Genomic DNA, 14,919 nt, shown 5'->3' on the forward strand with positions numbered 1-14,919 from the left:
TAATTTTTACTTAAATAAAATAGTCATTTTAAAACTAAAATAGTTCTGATTAGGACAATTTTGGTTAACAATCGCATAGTTAGAAATGAAATTGAGCAAGTTTGGCAGTCAAGAACCAAAGTAGTGAAATCCTAATAATCAAGGGACCTGATACTGCTAATTCTACATAAGCAATATTTAAATAATACCCGAGACCAACTAAAGCGAGTAAATATCTTTATTGATCACGGTAGAGACCCTAAGTACAATCTACTTGGTTGCTCTGAGTGCCGACTGACTGCGGTCGGGATTCTCTAATAACAACCTATCGATCGTCCAAAAGTCCTCCACACTGTAGCTACTGTGGGTATTTATAGCCGCTGCGCCGGAGACACAAATCCGGTCGTTCGGCATGCTCTCCACGTAGCCACCACGTGTCATCCTCCCGGGTGCCCTATCTGTCGCCACAGAGAGCCGCCACGTGTCTTTTATCAGCTCCCTCGCCAAAGGGCTACCGCTCGGGCAATTCCCGGTCGCTTCCCGACCAGGTTCTTCATAAAAAGCCCGACCTCAATCCACTGAAGCAATCGGTACCCTCAGAGAGTCCCGAGCAGCAGTTCAGCGAACCAATCTAGCAAACCAAGCTTCAAGTTTTCTTCCAAGTATCATCAACCGGTAAGCTCTTAATTCCTTATCTTTTTCTTCGTTCTTAACTTTGCGTAGGAATAGGGTAGAACTAACTTCGAACTAACTTCCCGAACCCTGTACTAACCCCGACCGACCTTTAGGTAGAACCACATGTCGGACTCGGATAGCCAAAACGTCTCGGTCGCAGACTACGACCACGGTTTCGAGCAGATTAGCGACGAGGAGATAGAGATCATGTCCTATTCTCCTGAGGTCGTTCAACGACTGGGGAAGGCTCCACATGTCGGACTCGGAAGGCTCTCGAGCTCCAGCGATTCCTCAGGGTCGGGAAGCTCAGAAAGTAGCCGCGAGGAGACCTCCACGAGCGGGCGAGTTCTCCGAACCGATGTCGCTAGGGAAACACCCACCCGGGTGATAGGGGATCACCCAGAAACCACTCCCCAAAAGGGTGAAACCGAGCCGGTTGAGGAAGAGCTTACTGAACCAACAACCGACAAAGACGACGGGTTCGAATATTTGAACAGCGAGAGCGTTGCCCAACAAATGAGCGAATTGACGCACGGGGAAGCTGCGCGGATCGCAGAAAGACTAAGCGGTCGAGTGGAATTCGACACAAGTCGGCGGCTCGGGAATGTTATCGAGCGTCACCGGGGCAAATGGATCGGGATGCATTATGACTCCCTACTAGCCCCGGTCGTCTTCCCGTTCCCCGCCATCCTGACCGCTTTTCTGGGCTACTACCAGGTCATGCCAGCCCAAATCTGCCCGAACTCGCACCGCATCATAGCGTGCTTTCCCCAGATTTGTGCTCGGCACCAAGTGACCTGTACGATGGAGCTCTTCAATTACATCTATCAGGTAAAGATCCTCTCGGGCAACTACGGAGGTGGATTCCTGATGGTGCAATCCCGAGAGGGAAGATGCTCGATCGCAGGCCTGCCCGGGAATAACAAAGGGTGGAAGAAGAGGATATTCTCGGTCAAATACGACCCATGGATCCTCCCGACCGACAGAGTCTGGAGAACCCATTTTAGGAAACAAGTCATGCCGGTCGAGACCCCGGCTCTTCGGGAGGCTGCCACTCGGATCTCAAGCGAGATCCACGAATATAAGATCTTTCGGTCGGCAGAGTGCCTCGAGGCCGCCCAGTTACCGGCCCCGGTATACGATCTGGAAGAGAAGTACAAGCCCGTACCGATGGGCGTGGTGGTAGCAGGTCCTCCTGCTCGGGGTAAAAGGAAGAAAACAGGTTTAACCTTAACTAGCTTTCCCGCTCGTAACTCCCCGAACAACGAAACTACTCCCGAGCTAACGTAGTTATTTCTTTTGCAGATATGGCGCCAAAACGCTTCAACAACGGAGCTCCAAAATCTCCTCCCCGAACGAAGATAACTTTGGGGAAAAAGAAGACAACTGTTGGGTCTTCGGGAGGGGACTCCATCCTGGTTGCCCGACCCTTAGGCCCCATCCCGATCATAACCGATGAGGGCGGGGTCCTAGATGCCTCAGAGACCTTGATCACCCGAGTGACCAGCAGGTCGAAAGGGCAAACAGCGGAGAAAGCGGTCGAGGAAGCGGCCGGGAGCAAGAGACAGAGGACGGAGAAGAGCCCGACCCCGACGGTCGGGTCTGCCATGGCTGATGCTTCCATACTATCTCGGATCGGCAATCTGACGTCGATCGAGATAGACTTGAGCAAGCTGAGCCCGACCCAACTGGCAGAACGGCTCGGTCGTGAGCTGGCCGAGGTAAGAATTCTTCCTTCTTTCACTTTTGTATTAAGGACCCTCAATCGAGCTAACATGCTATACTTTGCAGGCATCTCGGATCGGGGCGGCCCTCCACGGCCAAGCGCTCCTGGCCACTGAGGCCATAAGGCTTAAGAAGGTCGCCGACCGGCGATTTAAGGAGCTGGAGGAGATGTCCGGCGAGCTGAAGAAGGCCGAGGAGGCGCTGAAGAAGGCTCGGACCGACCGGAGCGCCTTGTCGAAGGCGTTGCAAAAGGAGAAGGAGGCTCGGGAAGAAGCGGCCAAGAAAAGCACAGACCCGACCGCTGCGATCGAGCACTTCTTTCGGGAGGTCGAGCCCGGAATGGCTTTCATTCGGCAGATGCGAAAGAACGCCGTTGCGGACGAGCTCTTCTGGTCCTTCGGTCATTGGGTGTACAACAGCGGCCAAAGGGATATGAGGGAAAGGACGGAGGCCAACATGAGGGAGGCACTCGAGGGCGAAGACCTCGAGCTGGTCTTGACCACCCTCCCGACTGAGGTCCCCGACCCCGGGCTGGACCCCTACGATCCCGAGATCGAGATCGTCGGCCCGAGCGGAGCTGCTGTTGAGAAGCCGGCCGACCTTGCCGATACCGAAGCCGCGAAGAAATGAAGCCTGCCGGTTTTAATTTCTCCTTTTTGTAAACACTTAATCGGGAGCCGGGTCCCGAGTTGTACTGGGCACGTTTTGATCAATAACAATCTCTTTTGTGTTTAACTTGTGCCTTTCGTTTTTTTCTTTACATTTTTGTTTTCAACGCGCGTATACCGATCGTAAATGCTCGACCTCACGGTCGTATAGCCCGGTCGTGCACTACTCCGCTCACTCAATATCCGACCTTGTGGCCTTATGGCCTAGTCGTGCATCCAAGATTTCGACTTCACATTGGCCTAACCGACCGAGTTTATCCGATCCTCAGACCTTGTCGAAATTTTGAGAATAGGTAGGCTTCCACGTTCGGGATATCTCCGAACGACGGACCTATGTCGACGTCATACTGGCCAAACTGATCAGGTTTACCCGATCTCCTGGCCTTGATGAAATTTTGAAAATGGGCAAGCCCCCACGGTCGGGTTTTCCCGAGCGACGGGCCTACAGATACTTCCTTATCTCAGCCCCCACACTATTGTGCTCTCGAGGCACGAGTGAGTGCGATAGTGGAAAGAAGTTGAGTGGATCGGGGAATTATGCTGAGCGCTCCTGGCTTCCCCGATCAAATGGCGTGACCCGAATGTCCGCCGAAGAGGAGCATATTTGACCGGTCGATAAACTCGCTCGGTCGATGTAACTTGATCTGCATGCACTAAAGGTATAGAAAATAACCGACCGGGCCGCCGCATGCAAACGGTCGAGCAATCACCGATCGTATATACATTAAACCTTCCCGCTCACAGGCGGTTAATAAATATTTACAATAATAAATTTAATTACAAATGACGACCGGGACCAACTCGTAGGTCGAGCCCCCACTTCGTCCAAAGATTACAAAAAATAGGCTAGTGCATAAACATAACGAGGTTCTCAGAATTCCAAGTCCCCTCGATTATCCGACCGGTTGTCGTCTCCAGTCGGTATGTACCCGGCCGTATGATAGCGCTGATGATGTACGGCCCTTCCCAGTTTTGAGCTAGCTTTCCGCCTTCCAAAGGCTGACTGGCCTCCCTTCGTCGTAGAACGTAATCTCCCATCTGGAAATAACGAGGGTTGACCCGAACATCCTTCGAACTCTTGACCCGCTTCTGATACTCGGTCATACGCCGAGCGGCTAGCTCTCTTTTTTCCTCGACCCCGTCGAGATCCACGACCATCGCATGTTCGTTCTCCTCCGCATTGTAGGTTCTTTCTCGATCGGTCGGGATCCAGGCCTCGATCGGGAGTCAGGCTTCTGCTCCATAAACCAGGGCGAAAGGGGTCTCCAAAGTAGCTTCCCTCGGGGTCGTCCGATAAGTCCACAACACATATGGCAACTCATCGGCCCAACTACGACCAGCCGAGTGTAGCTTCTTTTTTAAACCTTCCAAAATTGTCCGGTTAGCATTCTCCACTTGTCCGTTTCCCTGCGGGTAAGCCACCGACGACCGGACGTGGGTCGTCCCGATCGTGGCCAAGAAGCTTTGGAAATACTGGCTTACGAATTGGCGGCCGTTTTCGCTGATGAGATGCACGGGCACACCAAAGCGGGAAATCACATTGCGCCAAAGGAACCGAGCACACTGTTGAGATGTGATCGTGGCTAAGGGCTCGGCTTCTATCCACTTGGAAAAGTAATCGATGGCGACAATCACGAACTTTCTCCGACCGGAGAGCTGAGGGAAGGGGCCCAAGATGTCTACCCCCCACCTAGCGAAGGGAATTGCAGTCGTGACCGGCTGATAGAAAGTTGCCGGTCGTCCAGGCATCCGGGCAAACAGTTGGCACGTCTCACATTCTCGAGCTAACTTTTCACAATCTAGCTGAAGGGACGGCCAATAGTACCCGATCAGCATGATACGACGGGCTAACGATCGGCCTCCTTGATGTGAAGAGCAAATTCCCGAATGCAATTCCTTCATGACCAGATCGGCCTCAAATGCGGTCAAGAAACGCATAAGAGGACCTCCGTACGATCGCCTGTAGAGACAACCGTCTAAGACTTGGAACCTCGGGGCTCTAAGTTTGGCCTTTCGAGCACGCTGGGGGTCGTCTGGGAGTCGACCGTGCTCGAGGAACTCTTTTAGATCGGTGATCCAATTGTCTTCTACCGGTTGGATCGGATTGACCGGTAGGCGATGGATGCTATGTCTCGGGATCACCAAAATTCGTGTTATCTTCGACATATGTTCCGGGGCGTCTTGAGCCAACTTTGACAAGATATCTGCATCGGCGTTATCCAATCGGGGTATGTGTCGGACGGTATACCCCCGGAATTGTGCGAGCTTTTCCATGGCTAGGTCTCGGTATAGCTGTAGACGTTCTCCAATGACTTCGTAATCTCCGAGGACCTGCCCGACCACAAGCGCGGAATCTGTTTGTGCTCGAATGTATTCAGCTCCCAAATTCCGAGCGCACTGTAAGCCATTGACAAAGGCTTCGTATTCGGCTTCATTATTGGTCGGATGGAACTGATACATAAGAGCGAAATAGACTTTGAATCCTTCCGGGCTCGTGACCACCACTCCTCCTCCTGCTCCTTTCTTGCTACTCGACCCGTCAGTAGCCAACGACCACCACTCAGCCTCAGGATCCGCAACCTCGGGGGGTCGGGTATCCCGGGCGATGCACTCGACCAAGAAATCAGCAAGGGCCTGACCTTTGATAGCTGGTCTCGGTCGGTATTCGATCGCGTACTGGGTCAAAATCAACGCCCACTTGACTAGGCGACCAGATGATGAAGCAGTTCGGAGGACTGGCCCGATCGGTTGATCGGTCAACACGCGAATTGCTCGACCCTGGAAGTAGGGAGCCAACTTCTTCGTGGCAATGTACAAGGCGTAGACGACCTTCTCTAACCGGGAGTACCGGAGCTCGGGACCATGTAGCGCGTGGCTTACATAGTACACCGGTCGCTGGACCCCTTCGGGATCGGTTCGGCACAATACTGCGCTTACTGCACGATCGGAGACGGCGAGGTATACGTCTAGCTCTTCTTCGAGCTCGGGCTTTGAGAGCACGATTGGTGACTTGAGATACTCCTTCAACTCATCAAAAGCCGCTCGGCACTCTTCGTCCCAGACGAATCCATTAACTTTCCGTAATACCTTGAAGAAAGGTAAAGCGCGCTCGGCTAACTTGGAGAGGAATCGGCTGAGTGCTGCCAACCGACCGGTCAATTGCTGGACTTCCCGAACGGTAGAAGGTGATTGTATGTCCAGAATCGCTTTTACCTTGGCCGGGTTGGGCTCAATTCCTCTCTTAGTCATCATATAGCCGAGGAACTTGCCGGTCTGAACCGCAAATGTACACTTGGTCGGGTTCAGCCGCAACTGGTACTTCCTCATGATCTGGAAGCACTCCCGGAGATCCCGAGTGTGGTCGGATCGGTCCCGACTCTTGACCAGCATATCATCAACGTAAGCTTCCATCGTTCGGCCCAACAGATCGGCAAAAAGCATATTGACCATTCTCTGATAGGTCGCTCCTGCGTTACGGAGGCCGAACGGCATCACTCGGTAACAATACAGCCCATCCGGGGTCACGAAGGCTGTCTTGCTCTCATATTCATGGTGCATCATGATTTTATGATAACCCTTAAATGCATCCATGAAGCTCATCAACTCGGCCCCGGCCGTCTCGTCGACCATCTGGTGGATACTCGGTAGAGGATACGGGTCGAGCGGACAGGCCTTATTGAGGTCGGTGAAGTCTATGCACATCCTCCAAGCTGGGGGCTTTGGAACGAGAACAATATTAGCTACCCACTCGGGATAGATTACCGGTCGGATGTGCTCGATCGCCGCCATCTTTTTAACTTCTTCCCTGACGAACTCGCGGCGATCGGAAGAAAGGTGCCGGGTTTTTTGCACGATCAAAAGCTGCCGCTCGGGCAACTTCCTCGGGGTCCTCCGCTTGGGCGGGAACCTCGGCCGCTTGCTGGGCCTGCCATGGTGCCTCCATCGCATCATCACCCCCCGACCCCAACCGCGAACGAGCCGAGCGTCGAGCCCGGGAAGCGGACTGACGCTGCGGCTCTACCTGTGCGGTCGGGTAAACTGGAGGGGCGGCGGCTGGAGCCGTGTACGCAGGCGTATATGGTGGATATCCAACCGGGGGAGTGTAGTACATCGGTTGGCCAGGCCAGTACCCATACGGCGGAGGTGGGACCGGGTACGGATACTGACCGGGATACATCACCGGCTGTTGTTGATGCGGCTGACCGGGTGTTGGATATCCCGGTTGAATGTAGTTCACCGGCTGTTGGGCAGCCGGGTATGTGTTGAATGGATGTGGTGGTGACAAATTAAGATTTAAGTCCACCGTCTGACCTTGCTGTTGGGTAGCGTGGTGATCGGATGAACTCGCTGCATCCACCTGATCGTCGGCGAAATTGTTGTATGCCCACGGATACATCGTTGCAAAGGAACCGAGTGCTCGTCAAGACGTTGCTTTCTTGTACGGATCCCCACAGACGGCGCCAAAGTGATACTGCTAATTCTACATAAGCAATATTTAAATAATACCCGAGACCAACTAAAGCGAGTAAATATCTTTATTGATCACGGTAGAGGCCCTAAGTACAATCTACTTGGTTGCTCTGAGTGCCGACTACTGCGGTCGGGATTCTCTAATAACAATCTATCGATCGTCCAAAAGTCCTCCACACTGTAGCTACTGTGGGTATTTATAGCCGCTGCGCCGGAGACACAAATCCGGTCGTTCGACATGCTCTCCACGTAGCCACCACGTGTCATCCTCCCGGGTGCCCTATCTGTCGCCACAGAGAGCCGCCACGTGTCCTTTATCAGCTCCCTCGCCAAAGGGCTACCGCTCGAGGGTCGACACTACCGCTCGGGCAATTCCCGGTCGCTTCCCGACCGGGTTCTTCATAAAAAGCCCGACCTGCTACTTGCAAAGACAAAAAGACAAAGACAAAGGCACTTCGGTCGTGGTAAAGCTATGGCGGTCGGGATATTCCCTACCAGGACCAAATTGAGTATTAACCCTTATATGTATAATCAAATCCTATATGTGTGTTTTTAAAATGTTGTCAACCAAATAAGAAAAAATTCACTTTTGATCCCTTGACTATTGTACATGTATCAAATTAGGCCCTTAACAATTAATTTTTCAAAGAGAAAAATTTCAATTTTGGTCCTATGACTATAGGGGATTTGTTAATTTCAACACCTGACTTTTAAAAGTGTCAATTTAATACCTTGATTATGTAAGTCAGGTGCTAAAATTAACAAAGTCCCTATAGTCATATGACCAAAATTGAAATTTTCTCTTTTTCAAATTAGGTGCATGACTATGTAATTTGTATCGATCAAAATTTAGTTCTTAACTATAATATTTTCAAATTAGATTCATGACTTTGTAATTTGTATCACATTTGATCCTGCCATCTAATTTGCAGCCAACTAATAATTTTTTGAGTAATAGTTAACCAAAAATACTCTTTTAATTAGAACATATTATTTTTTCTGTTGAAATTCCGACAATATTTGACAAAAAACTTGACCATAAAATTAAACAGCAAAACCAAAAAGTAATACAAATTACATAGTCATGCACCTAATTTGAAAATATTAATACTTATAAACCAAATGTGATACAAATTACATAATCATACATCTAAATTAAAAATATTAATTATCAAAAACCAAATTTGATACATGTCCGGTGAAATTGTTACACCAAACAACAATATATGACTTTCATTCACATTCTTTGTTTCGAACTCCATTAACCAAACTCCATGTACTACATTCCACTTAAAAAGAATACAGATGTGAGAATCAAAATTATTTGTTGAGAAGAATGAAACAAGAGAATTCTCATTTCTCAACACGAAGCTGAACCACTTGACAAAACTTCGCTACTGCCATCATCATCTTCACCAAAGCGATAGTTCTCATGTACTTGAAGCAAAAGTTCCCGACAAGGTACAACTGCACCAAGCTTGATGCAAGCAAGGAAAGCGCCCGATAGCTTTCGGTGGAGACTATATGCTTCCTCTGGGGGAGGTGTTAGCCTGTGCCTCAGCATAGTAGCCCCGAGATTTGAAATGCTTTGTATTATATTGTTAGATCGAAAATCATAGCCTCCCATCTTTGAAAATGGCAATCCTACAACAAAACCGGCCTGCACGTGTGTATCTATCATTACATCCGACTCTTCCCCTGTCAGAAACCCAAGCCTCTTCGACATCTCAATCACAGCTTCACGATCGCTGTTTGCACAAGCAAGAACCTGATTCGTTGAAACATGAGCCTCTCTCTCAGTACATATCTTCTACACAATGTTGTCTAAATCTTACTCAATTCAAATTGTAATCTAATATTAGTGCAGACAAATTACAACCCAAGAAAACAAAAGGTAAACAAACAATAGCAAGAAATAGAGTGAATTCTATTTTTGGTCCTACTGTTATAGGGGCGTTACCAATTTCAGTCCACTTTAATTTTTTTTGCCACTTTACAACCACTGTTATTGAATGTGTTCCACTTTTAGTCCACCGTTAATATTTTCGTCAAGAGGCCGTATAATCAAAGGGTATTTTGGTCTTTTTATGTTTGTCTCTTCTCTTTTAATCCAGGTGCATCGTCCTCCTCCTCCGATATTCAAAGATGGCTCTTCGAACAACGAGAATGGGAAGCCAAAGCTACATCGTTTCGTTCGTTCCAACATGGCCGACGAGGTTTCGTAGGTTTTAGGTTTAATGTTCTCATTTCTTTAGTCAAACATAGTCTTGGATGAGAAGAAAGGTCAAAATACCCTAGATTATACGGCCTCTTGATGGAAATACTAACGGTGGGACTAAAAGTGGAACATTCAATAATAGTGGTTATAAAGTGGCAAAAAAAATTAAGGTGGACTAAAATTGGAAACGCCCCTATAACAGTAGGACCAAAAATGGAATTCACTCCAAGAAATATTTGCAACTTTAATGTTTGATTATACGAGGGAAGTATAGAAAATTAGAAATAAATCATAGATTGTGTCGCAGGAACACTTCTGACAAAATAAAGGGCATCTTACCATTCTTAAATAATCATCAACAAAATGCTTAGGGTAGTCCCGAGCTGCTCCAAAGTCTATGAGATTGATTGATTTTGATGGCTCATCATAAAGAAAATTGCTCCAGTTGGGATCTGTCTGCTTCAAGTTATTCCAACAAGAAACACAGGTAAGCATACAAGGACAAGAAAGAACTTAACTCGAGTGAAAAATACCACCAATCCACCATAAGTGTGGTCTGACACTTGACTTATTACTCTTACCACTTTTTCTCACTTATGGCAAATCATAAAAGTCAAAATTTATCTTAAGTTGAAGCCTATTGGATGAGGGTATAAATACACAGGGTTCATTGCTCAATATACACTTGTAGAGCTAGAACTAATCAAACAGATATCTATTTTACATTTTGAGACATGAAGGAGAAAGGTTGACCAATTGGACAGTATATACCCAAAGGAAAACTTGCCTGCATGAAACGAAAGATAAACAGCTCTTTCAATGTGAGTTCAAGCAATTTTTTTCCAACATGGTTGCGAGTTTCTTGGTCAAGCAATGCTACCTTATCAATTGGAATTCCTACAGCAAAAGTAGATGAAACCACCTCAGGAATATTAAAAGCATTCTACCAGATTGATATCGAATCTAAGACCAAGGAATCCTACTAAGTAGGAATTAGTTTCATCTCAATGCCAGGAATCTCATTATCAACTAACAAGAAGAGTAACCATGAATCAATATGCAATTACCTGGGACAAGTTCTGAAGTTAATACTCTTTTGCCTGACAACTCATCTATCACAGCTGGAACATAGTAGCCAATTTCTCCACGTAGAAGATCACAAAATGTTTTCTGATTTTTTGCTTCCAGCTCATAGTCACATTCACGAGAGAGTTCCTCCTTTGCAACCTAGTGAACAAGCACAGGAAAAGTTATGGTTTTCAAGAACACAACTGATCTGAAGAATGACAAGAATTCCAAAAGTGTCAAAGATGAAAGTTCCATGAATTAGAAATGTTGGTTACCTTCATAGCATTGTCAAGGTACATCTTTTCTGGGATAAGATTAGTATACGTTAAAAGACGTTTTACATTTTCAATATCGCTTTCAATGCTGTCAGCAACACCAGGGTATTGTATTTTCATTGCAACCAGCATACCGTCCTTTGTGACAGCCTTGTGTACCTGAAATTTGTGTAAGAGAATGAATATAAAGATACCTTTCCAATCTTCAATACCTCAACAGTAGAAGGAATTTTCCAAGTGCTTTTAGCTTTGGCCTTTGGGCAACCATAAACAATTTTGGGAACTCATTTAATGGGATTATCCCAAATGGCAAAATAATATTGAGTTAAGAGGGTTGAGGCATTCGTATATTTACCGGACATATATTAGCCATGACAAAATGGACGTAGCTAGAAAATGGAAGATTCTAACAAATCAACTACCGACTACTACAATCTAAGACTAGAAAAAGGTCATGCCTAAGTATAGCCATTACAATAGCTTTCTAAGTACTAGTATTGTGGAATTAATCAAAAAGAGGAATATAGCTTTAAAAGGAGTTTCAGAGATGGGCTAAGGAACCTGTCCGATACTTGCAGCTGCCATTGGTTCATAATCAAAACTTTTCAGCTTAGATGACCAATCAGTGCCTAATTCAGTGTCCAGAACTTGATTTAGTTGGCTCCTTGGCATCACATCTGCACCCTGACGAACAATTTCCAAAGCAGCCAAGATCTGCCATCACACAAGAAATTCCATTATTGTACTGTAATAATATCACCAAGGCAATAACAGTGTGCAGCAAAAAAGCTTAATTTCAGCAAAAATTTTGATGCTACTTCAAAAGGAAAGGGCCAGTAAATGATTATTTTCTACTGCTCCTCTCAATCTAGCAATATAACTCCATAGCATTAAATCAGTTGCATATTGGTTTCTCAAGCAATACATCATGTCAAATTCCTTCCAGAGAAAGGGGAAAATAGAATCAAAAGGATCTTTCACTTAAGATATATTGAACAAGTGATTTCCCTTTGAAGTCTTGCAAAGTATTCAGCACCATTTGTTTTAATAGGGGATGAAACAAATTCCAATACTTGAACCCAAGCTAATATGAGCTCATAATTCATAATTATGCAGTTGATTCATTATTAGAATCCATTTCCCAGCCACCTCCTTTCCACAAAGGATAATCTGAAAAATCATCTCTGTTTTCCCTGTAACATTTTCATCCCTTGTGCGTTTGAATTGTGCGTAGCAGTTTAAGAAATAAATGCCACTCTTGAACTCCAAGTACCCATCTCAATAACAGCATCGGGATCATTTGGTCTTTTGAAGCAAATATATGCATGACACAGGGAGTACTTGTTGCCTGAATAGATTTTGTATCTAACAGAAATTCCCTTAGTGGTATCCTAGATACACACAATTTCCCATACATACTACAATATAAGTATGAACTGGAATATTTACCGGAGCAGGTATAAAAGATTCATCTTGAATGCTCAACATCTGCCCCAGTTTAAGAGCTGCTCCACGCATTCGGCACAATGCAAGGGCCAAACGCTCTGCATTTTTCTCGGATAGGTAAGGAGAAAGAACATTTTGATTGTCCTGTGCGTTTGGGGAACCAAAGACAATTCTCTTTGCTGACTCTTGAAGGGTTCCCCATGCAAGTCCAGCCCCAAGGCCTGCAAACCTTCAAAGGAAACAGAAAGAAGATCAAGATATAAGACAGATTCAATTCAAAACAAGTAATGTGCATTCAGAAGCTTAAAACCCAAAGTCTCATAACAGAAAGAAAATGCTCTTTGAAGGGATGTCACTCAGTTTCGTCTTTTTGAACTTTGGCATCATATTAGGTGGCCACATTGGACTTGAACTAATCTAGAGAGTCGAACTATAATTGAATACTAATTAGGAGGAAACTCTCCCAATTCTCTTCTTCCAAAAAGTTGAATCCCCTATCCCAAAGGCCCCACACCTTGTCTCCCAATTCTCCTCTCCTAGAGGTTGAATCCTAACACTAAAGGGCCCACACCACTCGACAGAGCATGTGAGATGATTTAAATCACATTAACCGGTGCGGGGATCTGCCCACTTTGAACATAAACCTCAAACTGCATTCCGAAAAATTGATCTTTTCTCCCAAATAATGTATACTGAGATAGTTAACTAAGCCCGTGCGGGCAAACTCTCCCAATTCTCCATTCAGTGGGTAATGGTGTACAGAACAGGAGGAGTCTCACCCAAGCGCCCTAGAAAAAGGAGTAGAAGGCACCCTCCTCTCCCTAGGTTTCCTTTGTTGCCTCTTGATCACTCCTTCTTGAGACGCAGCTCCACCAGCGGCGATATTCCGTTGAGTAGAGGCTTCATCCTTCTGAGACGACAAACAAGGATCAGCGTCGGTGGATGTGGCAGCCACTTCTAGAGGCGGAGACACAGAAACCTCCGAATCCTGGGCAATGACATCATTAGAATCAGGAGAACACCGGCTTTGATCTGGTTGAGGGGAAGAATCCACGAAGTGCACGACGCTTTGTTTAACAGCATTAGAATTAGGTTTGGAATTAGGATCAACATCTTCGAAACGCCGAAACCTGCCTTTGGTGAGGCCGGTTAGATCGGTGGCGGATAGAAGGGCGGTCTTGATTAGGGATTGCAAATCCGTACCGTCACTGAGCGGTTGCCGGCGGGCAGCCTCTTTGGCCACCAAAGACAACCCATTTACCACCCTAGCTATGTCATTCACCTTCATATTTCACCAACAACAACAACTCCTGCTAGGGCTGAGTAAGAGAATGGAAGCATGCAATCACAAATGAAAGAAAAAACAGAAGATCAATGCTACGCTAACCAAAATCATTCAATTCACAGCTTCCAATTCAATTCAATTCAATTCAATAATATGAAGCTTGGATTGGGGATGCCAGTAATTATTGGGAGAGGATCTCTCGGAGCCCTATTCCTGCAGCCGTCGCTAGACGACGTGGCTGTGATTTTCCCACAGAATGGGGACGAACCGAACTGTTCCGTTACACTTTAGGACCCTTGTTTAAAATAAAATTGTTTGCGCTACTAGCTTATTTTGAAAACATTACCAAACAGAGAGCTTATTAATAGCTTAAAATAAACTATAATTTTTTAAATAAGCTCTCTCAAACCGAGCCTATAATTACCTGATTGGATCAGTAAATTTGATTAATTGATAGCATTAATTAATTATAGAAAGATATTTACTAAACATAAAATGACTTTTTTAAAAAATTGATCAAAAAAACTACTTTGCGCAACTTTTTAAATTTTAGCATTTTAGAGCATCCACAATGGTTGGGGAGAATTGGGGGAGGGGGGAATGTAAGAGTGATTAGGAAAGAGAAGATGGGAGGAAAGAGAAAAAAGGAAAAAAAAATTGCAAAACAGAATTTTATTTTTTTTTTAAAAAGTGAATATTTATGATTGTCAGGCGCGTCAAACGCGCCCAGGGGGCGCGTCGCATTGGTGATAGCCACGCGAGGCTGTCACCACCGGTATAAATTGTGGTAGGACCCACAAATTCTGAATTCTCCCCAACATTTGCTGGAGGAGCTCAAAAACCTCTCACCTACACTCTCTCTCTCTTCCATGTAGATAAAATTTTCTTGTACCGTGAAATCTTCTTTGGTGTGGATGCTCTTAGAGTAATAATGTGTTAAAAAGACTAATTAATCAAATACTTATATTGATTGTTTAACTAACACTTATATTGATTGTTTAACTAAGTCAAATTGTTAATAGTGGTCAAATAAATTAAAATTGACTTATAAGTCAACTATGTTACCAAACATGACTAATAATATGCTTTTTTTTTTCATTCTTTGTATAA

The 14,919-nt window shown here is 45.8% G+C and overlaps 1 protein-coding gene across 1 annotated transcript; it reads right to left on the minus strand.

The window, feature by feature from the left end:
• Positions 1-8,713: 8,713 nt before the first annotated feature.
• LOC109158312 (protein ABC transporter 1, mitochondrial) lies at positions 8,714-14,092 on the minus strand. The gene is made up of 8 exons (XM_019306238.1): positions 13,304-14,092; positions 12,528-12,753; positions 11,640-11,792; positions 11,079-11,237; positions 10,803-10,962; positions 10,523-10,632; positions 10,075-10,191; positions 8,714-9,285 (listed from the first exon to the last, which is right to left on the minus strand). The coding sequence occupies exons 1-8, from the start codon at positions 13,810-13,812 to the stop codon at positions 8,878-8,880; spliced, it is 1,842 nt and encodes a 613-aa protein (XP_019161783.1). The 5' UTR covers positions 13,813-14,092; the 3' UTR covers positions 8,714-8,877.
• Positions 14,093-14,919: the final 827 nt, after the last annotated feature.

The sequence above is a fragment of the Ipomoea nil genome, unplaced genomic scaffold (assembly GCF_001879475.1).
Source record: "Ipomoea nil cultivar Tokyo-kokei standard unplaced genomic scaffold, Asagao_1.1 scaffold2805, whole genome shotgun sequence".
NCBI lineage: Eukaryota > Viridiplantae > Streptophyta > Magnoliopsida > Solanales > Convolvulaceae > Ipomoea > Ipomoea nil.

What these genes read in the sequence shown, in the direction of transcription:
- LOC109158312 (XM_019306238.1), bottom strand. Translation starts at nt 13,812, where the DNA reads ATGAAGGTGAATGACATAGCTAGGGTGGTAAATGGGTTGTCTTTGGTG. An exon ending in ACCTTGACAATGCTATGAAG is followed by an intron (nt 10,963 to 11,078) that starts GTAACCAACATT and finishes CTTGTTCACTAG; the next exon opens with GTTGCAAAGGAGGAACTCTC. An exon ending in AACTTCAGAACTTGTCCCAG is followed by an intron (nt 10,633 to 10,802) that starts GTAATTGCATAT and finishes CTTTTGCTGTAG; the next exon opens with GAATTCCAATTGATAAGGTA.